We start from the raw sequence: 22,685 nt of genomic DNA, 5'->3' as shown, positions 1-22,685 counted from the left end.
GGGATCTGAAAACCATCCACACTGGGTCCATATTGGCCTGCAGGACTGGTCATACTTAAAGCTCAAGCAGAGCAGGAGTGCTCTGGCTCCCACACAGAGAGACCCATCTGTTCAGTATCTGTTCAAACAAAAAACAAGCACTACAAACGATTGTAAAACAAAAAAGCTAGGAGAGCATGTAGAATAATTTTGCTAAGGGACTGCAGTAGTAACAATCTGAGAGACTAAAGGATTTTTGGTGGTTAAAATGACATTCAGTCAAAGCATTTAAAGAAAATGTGCTTACATTTTTTGGACCCTTTTTGCCACTTATGTTAGTGGAACATGTCCATAGTTCATATATCATGTGGTTACTCTTTTAGGATGCCTGTGAACCTAAATTTCACACATACAGTAAAACTCAGTTTTACATTAAAAGGCTAAAACAATTAAATTGATGCAAGATTAGCTCTGGTTTTCATGCCTGCATTTAAGGACTATTTATCCTATGATCTCACAGCCCTGTATATTTTAGGGTGGTATACCGGACAGGGATTAGCTTAAACCAGGACTAGGCCTTAGTTTAATTAGGAAATATAATAACAAACATTACTGGTTTGCATTTTTAGGCAAAACAAAGGACACTGATGTATTTTAAGATATGTCAGTGCAATTTGTTTTCAGTTTGGACAGCTCTTAAATTCATTTTAGTTTAGGACTAGTCTAATCTCTGTCCGGAAAACCGCCCCTTTAAGTTCCTTATTTAATCTTCCATATTTAACAAATGTAAATTAACTCATTAGTTGGGAGAAAGATCCATGATCTATGTTAGATAAGGAAATAGACAAAACGTGCAATGCCGTGGGCTTTTAGGACCATAATAGAGAACCATCAATATATACAGTACTGCGCAAAAGTCTTAGGCCACCATGCCAGAATTAGATTTTACTTCTTTCTGCTCCAAAACGCTCAAGATGTGTTTAATGCCAAGAGAGGTCACACTATACACAGACGATGCCTAAAGACATTTAGTCCTGAACATTTATTTTTTTGTACATATTTCTTGTATTTTCCGTTTGTATCTTAATAAAATAGATTGAAAAATAAATATGTATGGACATTAAAACTTCTAACACAACAAGTCTGGTGGTGACTTTTGCACAGTACTGTATGTTCGCCATGATTACATGTCCTCTTCCCAAACTATAATCTTAAGTAAAAAAACACAAATACACATTCACATACTTTTAATTTGTTACCAGTATAAGGTAAGAAAATTCAGTATGATACAAACATACAAAATTATTTGTATAAATGAAAATGACCTAGAACACAAAAAGGAACTCTAAAGCAGTGCGCTCTTGATATAAGACAATAAACAGAGGTTTTGGTGTAAAAGTGTTTGCAGGGAAAGCCACGACTCCTTCACTTGTTGAGACAAACTCTCTGCCTCCTCCATCAGGTCAGGGTGCTCAGCAATTAACCGAAGATGAAGCTGAAACACAAAGACAAAGTTCTAAGTGAAACACAAATGACAAACCAAAACATGACAATTTATATTACACATTTTAGATGTTACAATTATGATTAGGACATAGAGTGGCATATATACTGGCAAAACGTGTTTTAAATATGCTGTCTAGAATATAATTAGGCCATTTATTACTAGCATTTTGAGAAGGATAATAAACCATCTCATCAAGGTCCCCTTTATTGCCCAATACAAAAGCTCAAGCTCCCCAACTGATAATTTCTACCAAATAAAGCATAGACAGTTTCATTGGACGCACGTGCAGTGACACGATACGCATCTGGTCCGAACTTTACTTTACCGGTTTCATGTGTTTTGGTTTCCTAGTTAATCTACATGTTGTTTATTTTGCTTGTTATATAAATAAATTACATGTAAAGTACTTGTTGTTATTTATTCTTTGCAGAGTTTACAGGAAATTGCGTGCTGACCACAAAAATGGCTTGTTTATGTCGTTACTGCTGAAATCGTCTATAGCTTGGTGTAACATGACAGAAGTATATTCGTTAAAAATATCCAAACTTTAATTAAAACTACAGTTTTAGCTATATTAGCTTATTTTATTGTTTGTTTTGTATTATTTGGAATAATTTTAAGTCATTTTTAGACCCCCTAGTGGGCCCCCCAGGGGGAAACACTTGCATTATATGCTTTGCTGCCATCTGCTGCTTACAATCTAAACTTCAAGTTGTTTCTAATGTTTCTGTGGGAATTCTGTACAAATCTTGCGTGCAAGTATATTTATTATATTTCAACAATATGTATATACAGTCTGTACATCTTAGTATAAATATCAGTCTGTTCTTATCATCAATATTAGCTACTGAAATAAATTAAGCACTATGAAAAACCTAAAGCCTAACTAAAACTACAGGACTTTGTGAAACGACATGTTTTGCTGTTTTTATAACGTAATATTCATTTTATGTTATAATAGATCTTTTTTAGGCCACTCCTTTGGAAGATCCCTGTTACATGATGTATTAAATCATGTTTAAATGTTACACAATGTTAACATTTGAAATAAAAAAAAATATATAATGGCAGTACCGCCACAAACCAATGTTGAAGGCGGCTAGTTTACATAAAAAATACATGTAATTGTACAGAAACAAAGGTCTTAAAGTCTCATCCCGTACCTTAAGGAACAATGCTAGCCAGGCTTGAGCCAGGTCAAAATCCTTTTTAGACTGAAGAACGCTGCTGATCATCTTAAGGAAACTTTGCATAACGCTGACATCTCCACCCATTTCTGGAGACAAGCCCCTTAACTCTGTTTCGATGGCAGAGGGGCCCAACTCCTTCAACAGCTTCACTGGCTCCTCATCTGTCATGGCACCAAGAAAACACATTCAACCCTCAACACAATCTCTACCACGGTCATCATCCGTATGTAATGCATCACATCTTTAAACAACATACTGGACTTACACGAGTTGTTGTCTAACGCATTCTCAAGCTGAACGTAGAAGGTGGACTTCTGTGACAACACTCCTAAGTTGACAACTTTAGACTATGAGAAAGAAAGGTGAATGAGATAGGTGTTGCACTTAGAGCTGAAAGTTTAAATGGAGTATATAGGGGTTTTCAAACTGTGGGTCGGGAGTCGGGACCCACAATAATTACAAATAATTCACACAAATAAACACAGTGCTAAACTAGAACACATCTGTAAGGTGTTACCAAACAGAACTGTAAACGTTTATGTTTGCAAGATATACCACATAAACATGCTTAAATACAAAAATGCCAGTGTGGAAACCAAAAATAACACATTTAAATATACTAAGCTCAAGAAAGATACCATATAAAGAGAGCTTACTTGTTCCTCTGTGGTTTTGTCAGGGACAGCAAACTGGGGCACAAGCCCTGGAATTGTGGGAATGAAAAAGGGTGCAGCTTTGGGCAGTTTTGGAGGTTCTTTGGGTTTGTTCCTTTTCTAAGGGCAACATTTTTTAATAATTATTATTAAGTTAACTTCGTTCAGCTTTAAACAGATCTCCATTAGTTATTGTATTTTGTTTAACACGTACCTTGATGACATCCAAATGCAGAAGGTTCTTCCAGCGTGAATCCGGGAGGAGAGAGAGTGTGATAAGATGTTCATCCAGCTGTGCTGGTGACACATATTCAGCCATCTCAGAGCTGTCAATGTCCAAAATATCCTCTTCATCTGTATCTACACACAAACATATACATGAGATTTAGTCAGTCTTGAGCAACATGATCCTGTGAAGCTTCATAGTCACAATGAAACGGAAGTAGTGATTGTTTTATTTTTCCCGTCATAATGCATATTTGAGTGAAATGACTTCTGAAATGAGAATATAGGTAGGGTGGGACTTGAATTAATCTGTTAAAATTATTTGGATCGTGAAAGTGCTGTTTGCTAATCACTGCAATCTTTTCCCAGGCCCGCCTTCTCACCATTCCATTCAGACCGGAAGCGTAGATCGTTTTGCAAAGGGAAAGAGATTAGCAGTTTTGATTAAAGGTTATGAGGGCATATCATTTTTTTTTAAATAATTAATCTCAACCATAAATAATTTGTAAAAACATACCACAATATTCCCAAAAAATGTAAGTTTATAATTTCAATTTCATTGTGACTTAAATATCTATAATAATGTGCTTGCACCTTTGCTTGGGCAGGTCCCTGGCAGCATGATCACAGTTGGTTCATAGTCTGCAGGTAGAGGGCGCAATGACACCATACCACAAAGTGTTTTATTGGACCTAAAAAAAAGTACACACAAAAACATAGCCGAAGTCTAAAAACACATTTCAAACCAAAGCATTTTCAAATGATTATATGAATCATAACATTAAACTAAAATGAATGTTGCCCAACATGGTTATCTAAAATAGCATGGCACACCCAATTAAGTGTAAAAAAAGATTAAAAGCTAAACCAAACAATGGAAAGACATGTCTTACAATACATTTACTAAAAGACAGCCCCTAATAATTCATATTATAATTAATAACTCATATAATAATTCAGACTCATTTAAATACATTGTCTAAACTTAATTCTCTCATTTGTGTTTTGAGCGTTTGACTCTTGAGTATAACACAACTCAATCAACTCTCACTAAAAGTAATAATTTTATTTTCACAAATACCCACAGAAAGTTCTACTAGATATAAAAATTCTAATGCCCTAATCTAACGCTAATGTGTAAAATAACAAACTGAATTACTAATAACCAGATCTAACAGGCCCAGTATCTGCAAGACAATCTCTTACCATAAGTACACACCAAGACCGTCGACATGTGACGAGGCCAGGAAGTTCCCAGTAGGGGACATACTGAGACTGACTGCCGCTGCATCTACCAGGAAACAGTCGACCAAACTGTGAAAGTCAGCAAGAGAAAGGGGAGGGGTGAGCAATGGAGAAAGAAACCAGTAAGAGGACTTGCTAAACAAAAAAAAAACAATGAGGCCAGAGGGGACTTCAACGGCTAGAGGAATCCCCATTAAATATCCAATGTATGAAAGATAATAATTATCTCTAAAACTGGTTTCACTGGTTAGTTTTAAAAGCAATTTGTGACTGAATACATGAAAGGTTATCACAAATATCTTACAAGTAAATAATTTAGAAAGTGTAAAAGGTGTCACTGGAATGGCTTGGTTTTTTCCCTGCTTCAAAAGGCTACTTTAGTGGTTTGCTGCAGAACTTTCTCTTGAAACCTATCAAATCCTTACCTATCACAGACTTAAAATTAAATGCAAATACTACCATTCTCTAAAGTCCATACCTGCCAGATGGAAGATCCCATGTTCTGATGGTGCAGTCCATAGATGCTGTAATCAGCCATCGTCCATCTGGGCTAAATGTCTGGATAGAAAACACAATAGGCTTCAATACACTTGTGTTCAATTTACAACAATTTACCCAAAAATAAACACGACTTTCCATCTTCATGGAAACACAAAAGATGTTTTAAAGAATGTTTACACTACTCTTTTACTGTATATACAATAAAAGTCAATAGGGACTGGGGCTGTTTAGCTCCAAAACCACAAGAAAGTTCAATTAAAGTGCTATAATAAGAGGCCATGCACCAGTCTTTAAAATGGTACATATTTATGCAAGGCATAGAATTAAATTGTTATTTAAATCAATCCTTTTCACTGCAACTTTAAAATCTTCATACATTTTACCACAAATCAGTTATGAAACAACTATGGTTGTATTATGGTTCCAAAGACTGTATGGTATGGAAGAAGGCAGAATGAACCTCTAAGGTCTTCCTTTGAGTTCTCCTGGAAAAACATTCTCATTCATTCTTCTTTTGAGTTCAACACAAGGATTTAAGAGTCAATACATTAAGCGTGGATACATTTTAAGAATGGCTGAACTTTCCGTATCGATTGTTATTTATGACACACAGCCTTCATTTGCCCATTATTTTGGGGTGCTCAAAACATTTCTGGATGGCAACGTTTGACCAGTAGGTGTGCAGCCCCAACCGATAAGCCCTTTCATACAGCGATTACGGAAAATACACAGAAAACTGCATTCAGGATTTGTCCAGGATCATTTGGTTTTTGGTTCATTCATACTGCCAATGATTTTCTGAAATCTGTGCGTGCATTCACAAATTTTTATGACAAGATAATAAGATGCACGTGATGTGCTGTTCTGTCATGTTGATGAATGATCTTAGCTTTAGTGTGAAGAGCTCCCTGATCTCTGCTTCAGTACAGTTTACTGACATTTCTTTAGTTGTGAATGTTGACCTGTGTTTAAGAGCTGTACCATTACTTCTGATTGCGATGACACTATGACACGCCCCTTATGGCATGGTTTCTGCCTCTTGTGCACACAGAATGCTTTCCGTGAATGTCACAGCAATGTTACTAGGTCCTCTTTACGGGAGCAATCCCAGAATATTTATGGGACATGCTTGTGTTCACACAAAAGCCTCTCCGCCAATTTTTACGGAAATTTTTTGAGACCAAAGTGCTGTGTGAATGAGGTTATATTGACATGCAAGACAGTGCAGGGCAGCGACTAGATGTTCTAGTCTCTGATTCTCGATCTCTGTTTCTCTATGAATTTGGTTGCAAAAGCTCCGTGTCACATTGTATCCTTCCATGTTTTTGAACTTGAGACAAATTGAATGCATTAAGGGTCTTCACATTAAAAGGTGCTGCATTAATGTGCAGTCTCAAATGTCCCTCCGATTTTTATGGCGATCATAGATATATACACTAGATGTCGCATTGGGGTTCTAAGCATGCGTCAAAACCGCCACCATCTTGGAACAGGGGCCTTGTTACTATCTCTGCCCGTACTTTGAAGTCATGGACGATGACGGACTTTTGTGCTGCGTATGGATGTAAGGCCTACTAGCACTATGCATTACATTTAGAAAAAGTAGATTTTCTTAAAGCTCTACTGTGTGCTTTATTGAGTTAATTCTTAACAAAAACCCATGTTTTCTTTCAAAAGTATGTGCTCATTCATGTGTAATTACTTCCCACCCACTAATCAAAGTATTCTCGTAAGTGTAGAATCTGCTATTTAAAATGCATACCGTCGAAGCGCTCTCTGGCTGAATCCATGTTGTGCCTCCATCTTTGAAATACATTCGCCGACGAGGGACATTCCTGAAATTCAAGCTCCGCCTTTCGCGCTTTCACTCTACACTCAGGTGGCCGATAGCTGAAGCCTCCGTAGGTTGCATGTGTAGGCGGTATACGTCATCAAGACAGTCTTATTTCAGAATATTAACAATTATAAAGCTGACAATTATTCTAAGTTAATTGTAAATTGATGTAATATGCGTATGACTTGCGAATGTAATGCTCAGTTGATTTAAATAAACCAGGCTTGATGACGTATCTAGCCTGTGACCTGCGTAGCTGAAACCTTCGGATTTTACAACAACCGCACACCGTGATGAACCTGCGATCTAATGCTTTGATTTGAAAGCCTGTTGAAGACATATTCTCGAGGACATTAAAACAAATCGCCAAGGATGCGAAACGGGGATTTTAAACGACAACGTGACAGGAAAAACATCAAGACCAAAGTCACTATTGGAGTTAGTTTTCCAAGATGGGGCTCAAGGGACACTGAAGTTGCACTTTCTATATTCTCCACAGGTAATTCAGCATATTCGTTTACATCTATACAGTCCATGTTGTAAACTTGAAGTTTTATAGTTTCTTGGCTAACTTTAGCATGATTATGCATAACACTTGTTAGTGTAAACATGCATGTGGTTTAATGTCACGCCGTCTCTCCGCCCATTTATGTAATCTGAGGTAATAAATGTTTTTCATCTTTTCTGGCCTCTAGCACAAACACACGGTGACAGCGCTATTTTTAGCCTTTCATTGATAAAAGCGTCTGATCTGCGCGTCTTTCGTTTCATTTTACAAGCGTGTGAAAGTTGCGCGATCTTTTTTCACCAATATCAGAGAAAGCTCTTACATATACACGGACATGTAACGTTTACTTAAAACATAAGCATTGTACTCTGACATAATGTTTGACACAATACTCTGATAAAAGCGTTTGATCTGCGCATCTTTCGTTTCATTTTACAAGCTTGTGAAAGTTGCGCGATCTTTTTTCACCAATATGAGAGAAAGCTCTTACATATACACGGACATGTAACGTTTACTTAAAACATAAGCATTGTACTCTGACATAATGTCTGACATAATACTCTGATAAAAGCGTCTGATCTGGGCGTCTTTCGTTTCATTTTACAAGCTTGTGAAAGTTGCGCGATCTTTTTTCACCAATATGAGAGAAAGCTCTTACATATAAACGGACATGTAACGTTTACTTAAAACATAAGCATTGTACTCTGACATAATGTCTGACATAATACTCTGATAAAAGCGTCTGATCTGGGCGTCTTTCGTTTCATTTTACAAGCTTGTGAAAGTTGCGCGATCTTTTTTCACCAATATGAGAGAAAGCTCTTACATATACACGGACATGTATTGTTTACTTAAAACATAAGCATTGTACTTTGACATAATATTAATTCGCGTCCATTTAAACCCGTCATGGTTGCTTTTTGTATGTGATTTTAAGCGGACATATCATGACAATCAGACTTTTTTCATGTTAAACATAAATCTGTGTGCTTTGATGGATCACAGGCAAAGGACATTGCAAATTGTTCATTTTTTTCTCATTGCTTTTGCTTTGTAGCTACTGGAAGCCATGTTAACCTTGGCATGACACGGCTGGGCCACCGTACGAGTTAAAACGCGTTCCGAATGGGGGGGGCTAGAAAGTAATATTCAGTTACTTGTCATATAGACTTTCACCGCTAGATGGGAGTAGATCCTACACAGTGGAGCTTTAATATCAAAACTTTACATTTTCTTTGGACTCCATGCTTAATGCTTAATACATCTGACCAATTGGGAAAAAAAACCCTAGTAGAAAATCGCATTCATGACAATTTATGGTGATTTTATTTCGGTTACACCTTTGCCTATAATGAAGCTGTTTTAAGATGGCGGCTCCATTTGATCCAATGGCGGCACTTGTTCCAATGAATTGCCGTAGCCAAGGCGACATCTAGTATACATATCTATATATGGCGATAATAAACTGGCTCTTGTTTTAAAAGACAAGACCACACACTGCACTTTCTTTCTCAAGCATTAGTTTAGTTTGACGTTTGTAGCACATATTACTTGTCTAGAGTCTTTGATATGTTGTTACATTTTAAAAACATTATTCAGTAGCTTATTTATTGGAACAGTTTAACATAGCACTTGATTTTATTTCAGAGATTGTTTCTACTCCTTATGTTGCACATTTGAATATTACATTCAAGTTCAGGGTTTTGGTATAGTTTTATGATTTAAGTTACTTTAAAATACGCACTATTTATGTTGCCTGCTCCTGAAATTAAATTCAGAAAGATGTAGGCCTAATGCATTGTTTTTGTTAATATGACTCGTATACAGTCTGTTTAAGGGTATGATCAAGTATTTTCAATGGTCTAGCCTTTATTAGGAAAACAAAAATCAGATTAAAACAAAGAATCGAAATACCCACACAACTGCAATATGTATTGAATCAGCACACAAGTATCTGGATAGTATTGAATCACCAGATTAGTGAATCGTCCCAGCCCTACCCCCAATACTATCATCTATCGTCACAGGCTGACCACAGGACGATCTTAAAATGGTAATAATTTTCTGTCTAACACATGAGCCTCGCCAGTTACAACAGCGACCACAAACCACAAAACAATAGGGGCCTGTCAGAGATAGTGGTAGTTTAGTCAATTTGTTATGTTTGAGTGAAAGCCTTTTCTAAATCTCACCATGTCATTGATCTGTCCACGATGTCCAGAGAACCTGCGGACTATCCTCCTTGTTTCCAAGTCCAGTATGTTCACAGTGAAATCATCCAGAGCGATGGCAAGCATTCCACTGCAAAGACACATCAATTATAAACTAACGTCAAACAAACCATCCTTAGTAGGGTTGGGAAAATTTCCAAAATTACATCTTTTTCAGCTTTCTCGCGATTTTAATTTATTTTTTTTATTTGATTACTTTTATAAATTTCCAGAATAGCCATAGTCTGAACAACAATGGCATTAATTTCAATTTAATTTCATTTGTATACTTGCACATAACAAATCTAACAATATATAACAATAAGTGCTAGACGGATTGCAGTGGCCGATATATCGGTCGATATTTGGATTTGTCTGACAGACAGATCATTATTCACTTTTTAACATGACGTTATGTTGTGTTACACACAACAACACTGGTGTGCAGCAAAGTCCTTTTCAAACAGTCAAGTAAGATGTCAGATCCAAATGAATTATGTCTTGAAAATATGTTAAGTACCTTAAAAGGGCATATTTATAAATATTATGCATAACAAATGAAGAGTTTGGTTCCAAAACCCAATAAACGGCATTTAAAAAAATAGTTACTATACAACTAAACAACAATGGCAGCGCGTTGAATACATATGGAATACTAGTTTTCCTCATCTACTTTGTACTTCGTGATTAACAAACAAACAAAAAAAAAATACTATGATGGCATTGATAAAACTGTGGTGGGGAAAAACGTAAGTCATCAAAATTTTATGATTTAAGCCTTTCTTAAGGTATGTGTGCATATTAGGGAAAAAACTAAAGTCTAAACTAGTGGACGCGTTCAAAACGTTTTGAACACAGTTTACACCTGGCATTAACGTCGTCCACTTGTGATCTGATCGATGAAAACGCATGTAAATGCCAAGTGTAAACAGCCTTTAAGAATCCAACTGCTAACATGGCCAAAGAGCTGTCCAAAGACACTAGAGACAAAATTGTACATCTCCACAAGGCTGGAAAGGGCTACAGGGAAATTGCCAAGCAGCTTGGTGAGAAAAGGTCCACTGTTGGAGCAATCATTAGAAAATGGAAGAAGCTAAACATGACTGTCAATCTCCATCGGACTGGGGCTCCATGCAAGATCTCACCTCGTGGGGTCTCAATGATCCTAAGAGAAGTGAGAAATCAGCCCAGAACTACACGGGAGAAGCTGGTCATTGACCCGAAAAGAGCTGGGACCGCCGTTTCCAAGGTTACTGTTGGTAATACACCAAGACATCATGGTTTAAAATCATGCATGGCACGGAAGGTTCCCCTGCTTTAACCAGCACATGTCCAGGCCCGTCTAAAGTTTGCCAATGACCATTTGGATGATCCAGAGGAGTCATGGGAGAAAGTCATGTGAGATGAGACCAAAATAGAACTTTTTGGTCAATATTCCACTAAAAGTGTTTGGTCATGTTTTTGAATGGTCGTGCATCATTCCCTCTGTTTCCCCTGAGACGGGAGAAATATGGATTTAAGTGTTGCACTTCCTTCTTTCAATGATGTAAAAATCATCATTTTGCATCATTGAAAGAAGGAAGTCCTATATCTTTGTAGAGGGGGTGAGACTACAAACACTCCTTTTCTCGGTCAAATAGGCACCAAATTCTAAATTTATGTTACATTTCGACTACAAATATGACACACTTTCAATAAAGATGAATGTTTCCACGGGTGAAATGCTCCTTGAAGCATGGGTAGCATCATGATTTAGGGGTGTTTTTCTGCACATGGGACAGGGCGACTGCACTGTATGAGAGGATGACGGGGGCCATGTTTTGCAAGATTTTGGGGAACAACCTTCTTCCCTTAGTTAAAGCATTGAAGATGGGTCGAGGCTGGGTCTTCCAACATGACAATGACCCGAAGCACACAGCCAAGATAACCAAGAATCGGCTCTGTAAGAAGCATATCAAGGTTCTGGCGTGGCCTAGCCAGTCTCCAGACCTAAAACCAATAGAGAATCTTTGGAGGGAGCTCAAACTCTGTGTTTCTCAGCGACAGGCCAGAAACCTGACTGATCTAGAGAAGATCTGTGTGGAGGATTGGGCCAAAAACCCTCCTGCAGTGTGTGCAAACCTGGTGAAAAACTACAGGAAACTTTTGACCTCTGTAATTGCAAACAAAGGCTACTGTACCAAATATTAACATTGATTTTCTCAGGTGTTCAAATACTTATTTGCAGCTGTATCATACAAATTAATAGTTAAAAAATCATACATTGTGATATATGGATTTTTTTTAGATTATGTCTCTCACAGTGGACATGCACCTACAATGACAATTTCAGACCCCTAAATCATTTCTAAGTGGGAGAACTTGCAAAATAGCAGGGTGTTAAAATACTTATTTTGCTCACTGTACATATAAGATGTATACCATTTTAATAAAACCATTTCAAATAAATAAATAAACAAATTACCAACCATATCATATAAGAATAAAGGATAATTGTGATATAAATCAACCCCCGCTGAACGTTTTTGTTGTATTACTTGCTTCGCTCTTACTATTTTTAGTTATATGCCAAGTAAATGTTTTGTGAAGGTGGTTTTAAAGGTCCTGACATGCTTTCACTTTTTATTCCATTTTGCTGTGCTCAGTCCATCTGTTTCTGAACACAGAAACTTGCAGATTGCATCTTATGTGAACATGTGAGTCATTCTGCACTGCCCATTTTTGATAAGCGTGGTCTGAGAGGCGCATGTGGGTTTGTAAGTCCCTTAACCTTATGTCTAACTCGGCGTTTATATTGCTTTTGATGGTAGAAAAATAATTCCATTACAAATAATGAAAATCACATGTAGGTCAAGTGGTATGATTCATTGATGATGCAACTTTTCTTCAAATGTTAATGTTCTTTTACTACTTAAAAAATGAATTTCCATTTTTTATTTCAACTCAAGTGCTCTTCTTTATCATTACCATCAGAAATGCTGCAGACCTATTTTAAATGTACACTGCACCACAAAATAAAGCCACATTTCTCCTGTACTTTCTTGCTAAAATATTACTTGTTGATGTCTGTAATACCTGTCTCTATGAAGAAGAGAGCATGCAGGAGCAGCTGGCAAGCTGTGTGAATGTAAGAGCTCCTTGGATTTAAACTTCCAGATTTTCACAAGGTGGTCCGCACCCACGCTGACAGTCAGCTGGTTAAGACCGTCCACAGCGACCCCTCGCACTGGCCCTGCATGCGCTGCAAGGCACAACAAAACATGCACTTGACCATTCTAGAATAAGAATTTTCCCAGAACAAACAAAACCTCTAGAAGTTTGTCACATGTTAAAAGAAATTACCCTTGTCTTCTCCGTAATGTCCCCTATGTAGACCTGACTGCATGTTAAACACATCAATGTGTCCAGAGGACAGGGCGATCACTGCAAAGTTCCCGCAGGAGGTGATATCTATAGCCTGAAGAAGGTATGGGCAAAGTCAGTTTCAATTATGCAGTATGTAGTAAACAAACAAATTGACACACTTACTATTGCATGCACACTAAGGGCCCGGTTCTTTTCGAAACGTTCTGGCTCCAATCTGTGAGCACCAATCGAACCCTTTTGATAGTTCCATGTCGTGCACATAAGGAAACCACGGTGGCATGCAATAATGCCATCCCAGTCACTCTGACGAGCGGTTTCTATATATATGATAAAAAAAGCTCAAGCATTACGTACATACCGTATCACGTAGTGTGCAATTTCGAACAAGTATTTCGGACTCAATGTGCAAAGATCTTAACACTGATTTAAATAAATGATTTATTCACAAATAAATAAAAACATACCAGAGGCAAAAGTAGTGATGGTTGGAAGCTTTGCAGTGTCATGCGCCACACCCTTTTTTTTTGCTTTCTTTTTGTTTAGGCTGCCTGTTGGTGTTGTAAAACAAAAGTTTGTTAGAAATTGATCAAATCTGTATGATATAATAAAACAATATTTAATCAACAGCATTGGCAAGGAGATAATGATCTAACAAGAAAACGTTATTACCATGCCCCAAACTCTTGTTGAACCTTTCATGAACAGTTGAAAATGACTGCAAGGTACCATCTTGACCTAAGATGAAGAAAAAACGATGCATAATCACATTTCATCTATTTTTATTTGTTGGTCATCCTTATAATACCTTAATTATGATATCAACGCTAAATGACATACCAGCGCTAAGAATATGCAAGCCACTCTGGTCGTGGTGCCGAATTTTTGTTGGTGGAGCGCTGTGGCCCATCCGATGTCTTAGCAGACGACCGTCACCTCCAGTAACATCAAAAATCCACACCTACTCCATGCAGCAGACAAACCAATTAACACCAATACAATACAATGCAAAACAATCATAAAATGAAAGGAATATGGCACAAACCCGTATGGCATTGTCCGCTCCGTTGGTAATCAAAAGTGGTTCGCTGTGAAGGAACGTGAGACCAGCGATTGCAGTTGTGTGAGCGTCTCTCATCTGACTGACTAGTTTCTTCTCTTCCAAATCCCACAGTCCGATGTGTCCGACTGGACTACCAGATGCCATTATTGGATGCCCGTCTGCACAGCATGATTAAAATTAGTACATAGCGTGTTTGATTACCACTGTATTATAGGATTCAGTCATTCTGGTTTTCATTATAGGTATGCATTATTCAAAATGACTCAAGTTTATGCTCCACAGGAACTCGACCAGTAACTTTGGCGTTGCATAATATGCTTATATCAGATAGTAGTCTACAAAGTATTTCGTGTAACAACATTACCTGTCCTGAAGGATAAGGCTGTAACTGGACCCCAGTCTTGTTGAAACTTCATCAGAGTTTCATCAATTCTGATATTGTGAATGATGATCTGGCCAGATGCTAAACCCACACCCACAACATCCACAGCTGGAGTCTGAACAAAATCAATTCAAGAGAGACATTATTAGAAACTAGATTACTAGTTATATTAACAATGTGTTGCAATGCCACAATGCTCAATAGGTATTTGGGGTGGTTAGTGGGTGTTCTTGCAACCTGATTTCTATGTGATTACTCTCAGTCTACTCTTTCTTAAAATTTGGTATCAGTACAAACCTGTTGTAGAGCAGTAACAGCTGATGCCCATCCAGGAAATGTATACAGGAGTTTGCTAGATTAAGAGAGATCAGATTTTTTATGTTGTGTAAATAAAAAATTTTTTTCTGTCAGCTCAATAAGATTTCTAACACTACAGCAATGCATAATTCACATACAAATAACACAAAGATCTATTACTATTAGAAATTCACATACTGTGAATAAAGAAATTATACATTATTCAAATATCTGACAATTTTGATATTATTGACATACACTTTAAAGGAACACGCCCAGATTTTGGGAATTTAGATTATTTAAAGGAACACACCCAGATTTTGGGAATTTAGCTTATTTACCGTATCCCCCAGAGTTAGATAAGTCCATACCAGAGTCGTATAATAACAGAGTTACGAAACGCTTTGATCTCGCCGCCGCGCGGTCACGTGATTCATGTAACGTTCTACAGTTCCAAACCAAGCAGGGCTGTCAATCTGTTTGCATAGGTTTTCAGCTATTTTAGATAAATATTAGCTTGTAATGGGAATTGATCAATACTTACTATGTTTATAACGTTTTTTTACTAGGGAGTGATGGAAATACAGTAAATCAGTTAATAAAGATAAACAGTTAATTGTGACCCAAAGATAACTGTGGTTATCTATACCAACTACAGCAACACAGTTTATCTTTTATTTTTGTAGTAAAATATGGCTATATAAATGGCTATCAATCTGCTAAAAACATAATTCCTACACTTTTACTATATTAAAATCACAAAAAAAGATCGCCAACGCGGTTATTTGTAACAGTGAAGCATAACAGAAACACACTAAATTCATATTTAATTGTATTTATAGTACACATTAAATGTTAATATAATTATACATGATTTTCGAGGATACATCACTCGTATTACTTACCAAACACAATGAAACACATAGCAGCTTTGTGAAGCAGTGTGACTTTCTTATAAGGCATATAGCTTGTCGCTGTTGCCCCCTAGTGTTACTCGTAATATATAAAAAAGATAAGTATAAAGTAGATGGCCACCAGTAATAAAATATTAAACCATTAAATCTATATTATTCACACATTATACACAACTCATTAAAATATACAATTTTTACTAGTTATTATTAACGATAATCATTACCTACAGCAGAGTTCATAAAATATCACTGTTGACTATATTAATGAAATGTCCGAAAATGTAAAGAGAAACGGTAATTTCATCGATTTACCAGCAGGTGCCATTGAAATGAATGGGCTTCAGTGCTGCGTTTGGAACTATGCGTCACTACCGGTCACTACATGAAACGCTGTTACTTCCGCATTCCATTCTTACAACGGACGTCTATGTGAGTGTCGTAACTCTATTATTATACGACTCTGGTCCATACTTACCTTTCTCATCTCCGTGCGTGCTATAACTCCGTCTGACGCAGCCCCCGCTAGCTTATCTTAGCACAAAGTTTGGAAGTGAATAGCTCCAGTTAGCAAACTGTTTCCAATAAGTGACAAAATAACGCGAACATTTTCCTATTTATGTGTTGCGACTTGTATAATCACACCGTGTACAAATAACAAGGTGATATGAGACACAGCGATCTTTTAACGCTATACATACTGGGAACTATATTCTCAGAAGACGTAGCACTGCTACATGGGCGGAGTGATTTGCAAAACTCTGATCGAACTCTCTGCTCCTCACCAGGGGCTTCTTGGGTGCTGCGAGCAAATCACTCAGCCCACGTAGCAGTGCTTCGTCTTCTGAGAATATAGTTCCCAGTATGTATACTGTTAAAAGATCGTTGTGTCTCATATCACCTTGTAATTTGTACACGGTGTGACTATACAAATCACAACATATAAATAGGAAAATGTTTGTGTTATTTTGTCACTTATTGGGAGCAGTTTGCTAGCTGGAGCCATTCACTTCCAGTCTTTGTGCTAAGCTAAGCTAGCGGGGGCTGCGTCAGACAGAGTTACGGGACGCACTGAGATGAGAAAGGTATGTATGGACTTATCTAACTCTGGGGGATACGGTGAATAAGCTAAATTCCCAAAATCTGGGCGTGTTCCTTTAAATAAGGGTGCAATTCACAAAAGCAAAAACATTACTTTATCCAAAAAAGAAAATTCTGCTAGATCCGAAGTTTTTTACAATGAAAGTAAATGGGGACCATGAAATGTAGTGAGTAGAGTGCCGCAGGGATGATGTATTTTTGTAGGCTAACCCGGAAGTTAGCGGGACTCAAAAAAAGCGTGTTCATTTTTCCCAAAGACTTTTGGATTATCGCAAAAAAATTAACTCTTTGTTTAACAAAAGTTTATGACACTTACACGTTTTGTCCAACAAGTTAATCTTCACAAATGAATACACTTTTATGAATTTTGAAGTAACTTAAGGCTTTTTATGTTTCTAGTAAATGCATTTACAGTTCGAAATTCATTAAATTTGTATGCACCTGTGAAGATTAACCCACTAACTTCCGGGTTGGCATACAAAATCCATCATCCTTGCAGCACTTTATTTACTTCCAATGCTTGTCAAAAAGCGTCTTTGACATTTAAATAAAAAGATTTTTCCTGTGGTCAAGAAACTCAAAGAATTAAGTTGAAAAAATATTGACAGAGTTTTCATTTCTGAGTGAACTATAATTTTACGAGTGAAATAAGTTGGCATAGGGATGCACAAATATATCGACCTATAATTGGTTTCGGCAGGTCAAAGCAATTTTTCCACTATCTGACATCGGTCGATTGTTTAAAAACAGCTGTTGATCATGGTAGATTATATCTTGGTAATCAAAAAACTTATCAGAACTCATACTGTGTGATTATTTTGAATTGGGTGACAATGACATTACAATTGCGGTTTGTACGATAGATGTCATTTTAAGCAATCAAATATCGGAATTGAATTTTTTTTTTATCAGTGCATTCCTACTAATGAAATATAGCAGTTGTTAGAGATGCATACTTTGATTTAACATTCCACAACTGAAGACTCCCTTGACTGCTTCCAAACAAAACTTTGTTCAGGTAGGTGCTCGGGTGCATCACAGCAGACACCTCAAAAGACACTTTCTCAAACGAAATCTGCAAGTATGTGTCTGCAATAACATTAACAAGATGAGTCAAGACAGCAAATCTATACTGGAAAGACATCATACATTTTCCACAATTGTAATGAATAATAGCAAAAATAATAACAAGAACAAACTAACCTTCAGACTCAACATCCCAAATGATGACAACATTCTCCTTGTCAACAGAAATGAGATGATCTCCAAAAGGCAACAAAAGATGTACATCACCATCATGGCCTATGTATGTGTGAACAACCTGAATAGTAAACCAGTAAAATATATATTTACATGTATGCATTTGGTGTATGATTTTATCCACAGTGAGTGCTTTGCATTTTATGAGTATGGGTGTTTCCTGGGAATCATGTCCTTGCACAAATTTGATCAGGCTACTTCAGTTTCAACAATAACAAATAATGTTTTACCTCTTTGTTTTTTGCAAAAGCAGAAATAGCTTTTCCATGTGCAGCATAGACAAGCATTCGATCTGCTGCCATGCACGAAATATCTTCTGGGAGGGAATTGCCTGTAGCACATCATTATGACAACAAATTAAATCACACATTGACATATTACATTGGAACATCTCTATGCAACACTGCTCCAATTTTTAGGGGTGGTTACCTGGACAGGGTTTAGATTAATCCAGGACTACACCTTATTTATAACAGGACTATAAAGTAGTTTGTTTTTTCCGCAAATGTACCTAACAAACAATAATAAAAACTATACTGATGTCCATATTGGGACAAAACAATGGCACTCATATACTGACAAGTTTTGTCAGTGCATGCTGTTTTTAGTTGAGACAGCTTAAAGACGGGGTGCACGATTTTTGAGAAACGCTTTGGAAAAGGGAGTCTTGCCGAGTACCAAAACACACTTGTAGCCAATTAGCAGTAAGGGTCATGCATACTAACGACATCGTTGCCTGGGTTGCGTATGTGTGGGGCGGGTCTTTAAAAAAAAGGTCCACATTCTATTGGGGTAGGGGCGTGTTTGTTTAGGTGATTTCAAATGTCAACATTGGCTTTCAGAGATTGTGCACCCTGCCTTTAAACATGCATTTTAGTTGGGGACTAGACTTAAACCCTGTCCAGGAAATCGCCCCATAGTGTTTGATTATGTGCAAAAAAAAAAGACAAAAACATTCAAACTTTACTCACTGACTGCAACAATTCCAAGTTTCTTGACCTGCCAAAAGAGAACGACCAGTTTCAAAAAGCCATTTTATGTAGTTTATTAACGTGCATATATGTATATTGGGACTACAGGTGAAAATTAGCATTTATGCTATAACCTGGCTCATTTACAGTCTGTACAGTAATGTTGGATTGTTCATTAATGTGCACTGTCCCGAATAAATAAATAAAAATAATAATAAAAATTATATATATATATATATATATATATATATATATATATATATATATATATATATATATATATATATATATATATATATATATATATATATATATATAACAATTTTATTATTATTATTATTTATTTATTTATTAGGGACAGTGCACATTAATATCTATATACAGTCTGTAAAATGATATATATAATTTTAGTACTAACTTATTCAATTAAACATGCAGTTATTAGATTATTATTCTCAAGCTATATGTGCTGCACAAACAAAATAAAAGTTTCCATTCAATAATGTGTTTAAAGAACTATGTTATAACACAATGTTACAAGATCAGCTGTGTGTCAAACAAGTATTATTTTATTGCCGCGTTATACCATTGCAGTTTCATGGTACCAGTGTTTTTCTCTACCAAATGTTACATAAAAAGGTGTTTGGTGTGGGCAAAAGGAGAGGTAAAATATGATTTTGAAAGGTGGGCGTGGTCTAGTGGTTCAAGACCCGAGATGCTGACTCAAATATTGAGGTTTAAGTACAGAGAAATAGAGAGATAAACCAGAATTGTTCTCCCCGAAACCTATTTGGAGAAGATTTAAATGGAAACATCACCTATGTGGTCAATGTACAGTTATAAGTAATTTATGCCTTGATTAATGAATTAATTACTTAATTAATTAAGATAAATGATTATATAAGGTTTTTGACTATTTGTCTTGCATTATAACAGGTTCACTCACAAAAATTAACAAAACTTTATCACAGACCAGACCCTTACATGCACACAAAAAGGTTACCTTATTATTTAGTTATGAGAACTAGAAATTTAATAGACTTGCCAAGCAACTGAGTAAACAAAACTTAGTATATATCCCTGTGACATGACAATTGATGTTTTGATCAATTTATGTCTATAAATAATGAATTATTTGGATTTTCATTTGTCATTTTTTCTTGTTTATATTATTACTTTATGATTAATAATAAATAATGAATTATTATTTTTCATAAAGTCAAACTTAAAACTATAATTTAGATGGCATCATTTATTATTTATAAATATAAAATGCAAGTTAGTTTCTCAATAATATATGATCTTTTAAACAGAATGTTTATAATTACACAAATATTAGATAAATACTGTTTTATTTCAAGTAGAAAACCGTTATGACAACTAATCCAACCCCACAACCAAAATCAGTCAACCCACAAAAAAAGTTAACTTTACCGTAGTATGGTACAGTCAGTGATGACATAAGATAGCAACACCGCTTTGTTATATATCATGATACCGAATTTTGACGATACAATGAAATGATGATCACACAATCGACCGTGAGTTTAAGAGGTAAGTTACTACAAATAAGTACTTAAAACAATGCCGTGATATTAGCACGTTACATGTCAATAACAACAAAAAATTAATTTGCATCACTTGTACACATTTGTAATAAATGCTGCTGTTGTGCGACGGTCATTCATTTAATCCGCACTTACATTATAGGTGTGAAAACACTGTCCAACTGCAGTGACCACGTAGAACTCACGGTGTTTCTTATGGAAGCGAACCACGTGTGGCAAATGATTGGAGTAAAGTCCCAAGGCTCGGAATCCCGAAAAGATCACACTTCCTTTCCTTCCCGTAGCCATTTCTGATATTTGTTTTCAATCGCAGATTATTAACATTAACTAAATACACACCGACACTTATATATATTTAACAGCGTTTCCTGCGCATTTCTGTACGCGGTGGATGTTGTCGGTGTTACACTAAACGCGGTCCGTGTGGAAATTCCCTACAATTCGTTCCTCATAACAATTAATGCAAATCGTACAATGAACAATACACTAAAGTGAAAATTCCTTTTAAAAGGGTGCAAATTGTAGAAATTGTCATTTTTAAACATTTCAGACACATTCAACTCACGTTAATAATTTAATTTATGTTTAAATAATCAGAAAACTCATAATGACATGTTTCAGTTCATACAATATATGTACAAATGTAGCAATTATTAAAAAAAGACATTCATGTCACATACATTGTGCACAACAAATAAAACAAGTTAAGTTAGAGTAAACTTTAAATTAATTTGTGACTCTTAGCTTTTGACACATTGCTTATTATAAAACGACACCAGCATCCCATGAAGGCAGCCTTAGAACATCCCTTCGGTCGACGTTGAATTGGTGGTGTCTTACAGTTTTTCTGTTAAAAGACAATTTCATATGTAAAATTCCCTATAAAAAATTAGTAACTGTATTTTACCACATTTATTTTCAGTACTTACAGTGCTGTCACTTATCAATTGTTGTATATCATTATAAAGATTGCATGAGTTATTTTTTGAAGACATCCAGTTAAAGATGCAGGTAGGATCCTTTTCAAACTGCAGATGAGAAATAGCAATATTCAAAATTCCAACTATACCTTCACATTTGAATTATGTTTTAATAAATGAATAATGGAACATATACATGTGCACTCTGGTGTAAATAAGCCACACAGTTAGTTGTTAACAAACCTTGGGAACATTTCTGCATGGCAGATCTAATCTCTGAGAAGAAATGAAATAAAAAGCAACAATTTAAGTGAAATATTTTGACATACGTTAAGTCTATTAATGTTATAAGTTTGTGTATTCCCTTAAAATTAAACCCCTGACCAGTGTAAAGCATGACCCCATGCTCTTAATTGAGCTACGGGAAGATTCAATAAAGAATATTAAGTCAATATGACATGTAACATTAAATGACTTGCATAAAGACTTACCTCCACATAAGGTTTTATTATTTCATGGGCATGATACTTGACAATCTTGAGACATTCATCCTTTTGCCATTGTAGACTTGATCTGATAAAGTTTAATATGAAAACTAAAAATACCAGCTCTGTGAAGAAAAAATGTTTAAAGATAAGAAAAAACATTTAAACAAAGGCACATTTGAAAAATGAAAACTAGTATACAAGAAATACAATTGCAACATACTTACCATAAAGCTTTCTGCTGTCCATCTCTGACCCCTTTTGAAAATCATTAAAGGCACCCCTTTTATACCAAACTGAGAAACGTGATAAAGATAATGCTTACACATAAGATGACTCAAATCATTGCTTGTCATCACCCTACACATTTCCAATGCTGTTTGCTTCGCAGACCTGATTTCATTGCGAATGAAATCGAAGATATATTCATTCATGCACAAAGTGGGGGTGGCCTTTAAATTACGTTAAAAAAAAATAGCCATCACTTTCACACAAAATAAGATATGAATTCA

The 22,685-nt window shown here is 36.1% G+C and overlaps 1 protein-coding gene across 1 annotated transcript; it reads right to left on the bottom strand.

Moving 5' to 3' along the window:
• Positions 1-1,211: 1,211 nt before the first annotated feature.
• On the bottom strand, positions 1,212-21,180 carry wdr36 (WD repeat domain 36). Its single transcript, XM_065284527.1, has 23 exons — positions 20,904-21,180; positions 19,201-19,228; positions 18,460-18,560; positions 18,173-18,290; positions 17,926-18,058; positions 14,958-15,012; positions 14,643-14,775; positions 14,261-14,436; positions 14,056-14,176; positions 13,888-13,953; positions 13,683-13,766; positions 13,381-13,535; positions 13,195-13,309; positions 12,928-13,093; positions 9,835-9,943; positions 5,278-5,357; positions 4,761-4,868; positions 4,149-4,246; positions 3,544-3,689; positions 3,333-3,449; positions 2,942-3,023; positions 2,650-2,837; positions 1,212-1,474 (listed from the first exon to the last, which is right to left on the bottom strand). The coding sequence occupies exons 1-23, from the start codon at positions 21,054-21,056 to the stop codon at positions 1,325-1,327; spliced, it is 2,682 nt and encodes an 893-aa protein (XP_065140599.1). The 5' UTR covers positions 21,057-21,180; the 3' UTR covers positions 1,212-1,324.
• Positions 21,181-22,685: the final 1,505 nt, after the last annotated feature.

Source organism: Paramisgurnus dabryanus, chromosome 5 (assembly GCF_030506205.2).
Source record: "Paramisgurnus dabryanus chromosome 5, PD_genome_1.1, whole genome shotgun sequence".
Classification (NCBI taxonomy): Eukaryota; Metazoa; Chordata; class Actinopteri; order Cypriniformes; family Cobitidae; genus Paramisgurnus; species Paramisgurnus dabryanus.
Note: the sequence above shows the minus strand (reverse complement) of the source record. Positions and strands in the feature narration are given on the sequence as shown.

Excerpts from the sequence above, each read along its gene's own strand:
- wdr36 (XM_065284527.1), bottom strand. The coding sequence starts at position 21,056 with ATGGCTACGGGAAGGAAAGGAAGTGTGATCTTTTCGGGATTCCGAGCC. Across the intron at positions 15,013-17,925 it reads TTGTGGAATGTTAAATCAAA|CAAACTCCTGTATACATTTC; the intron begins GTATGCATCTCT and ends CTCTTAATCTAG. Across the intron at positions 1,475-2,649 it reads GGCTAGCATTGTTCCTTAAG|CTTCATCTTCGGTTAATTGC; the intron begins GTACGGGATGAG and ends TTTGTGTTTCAG.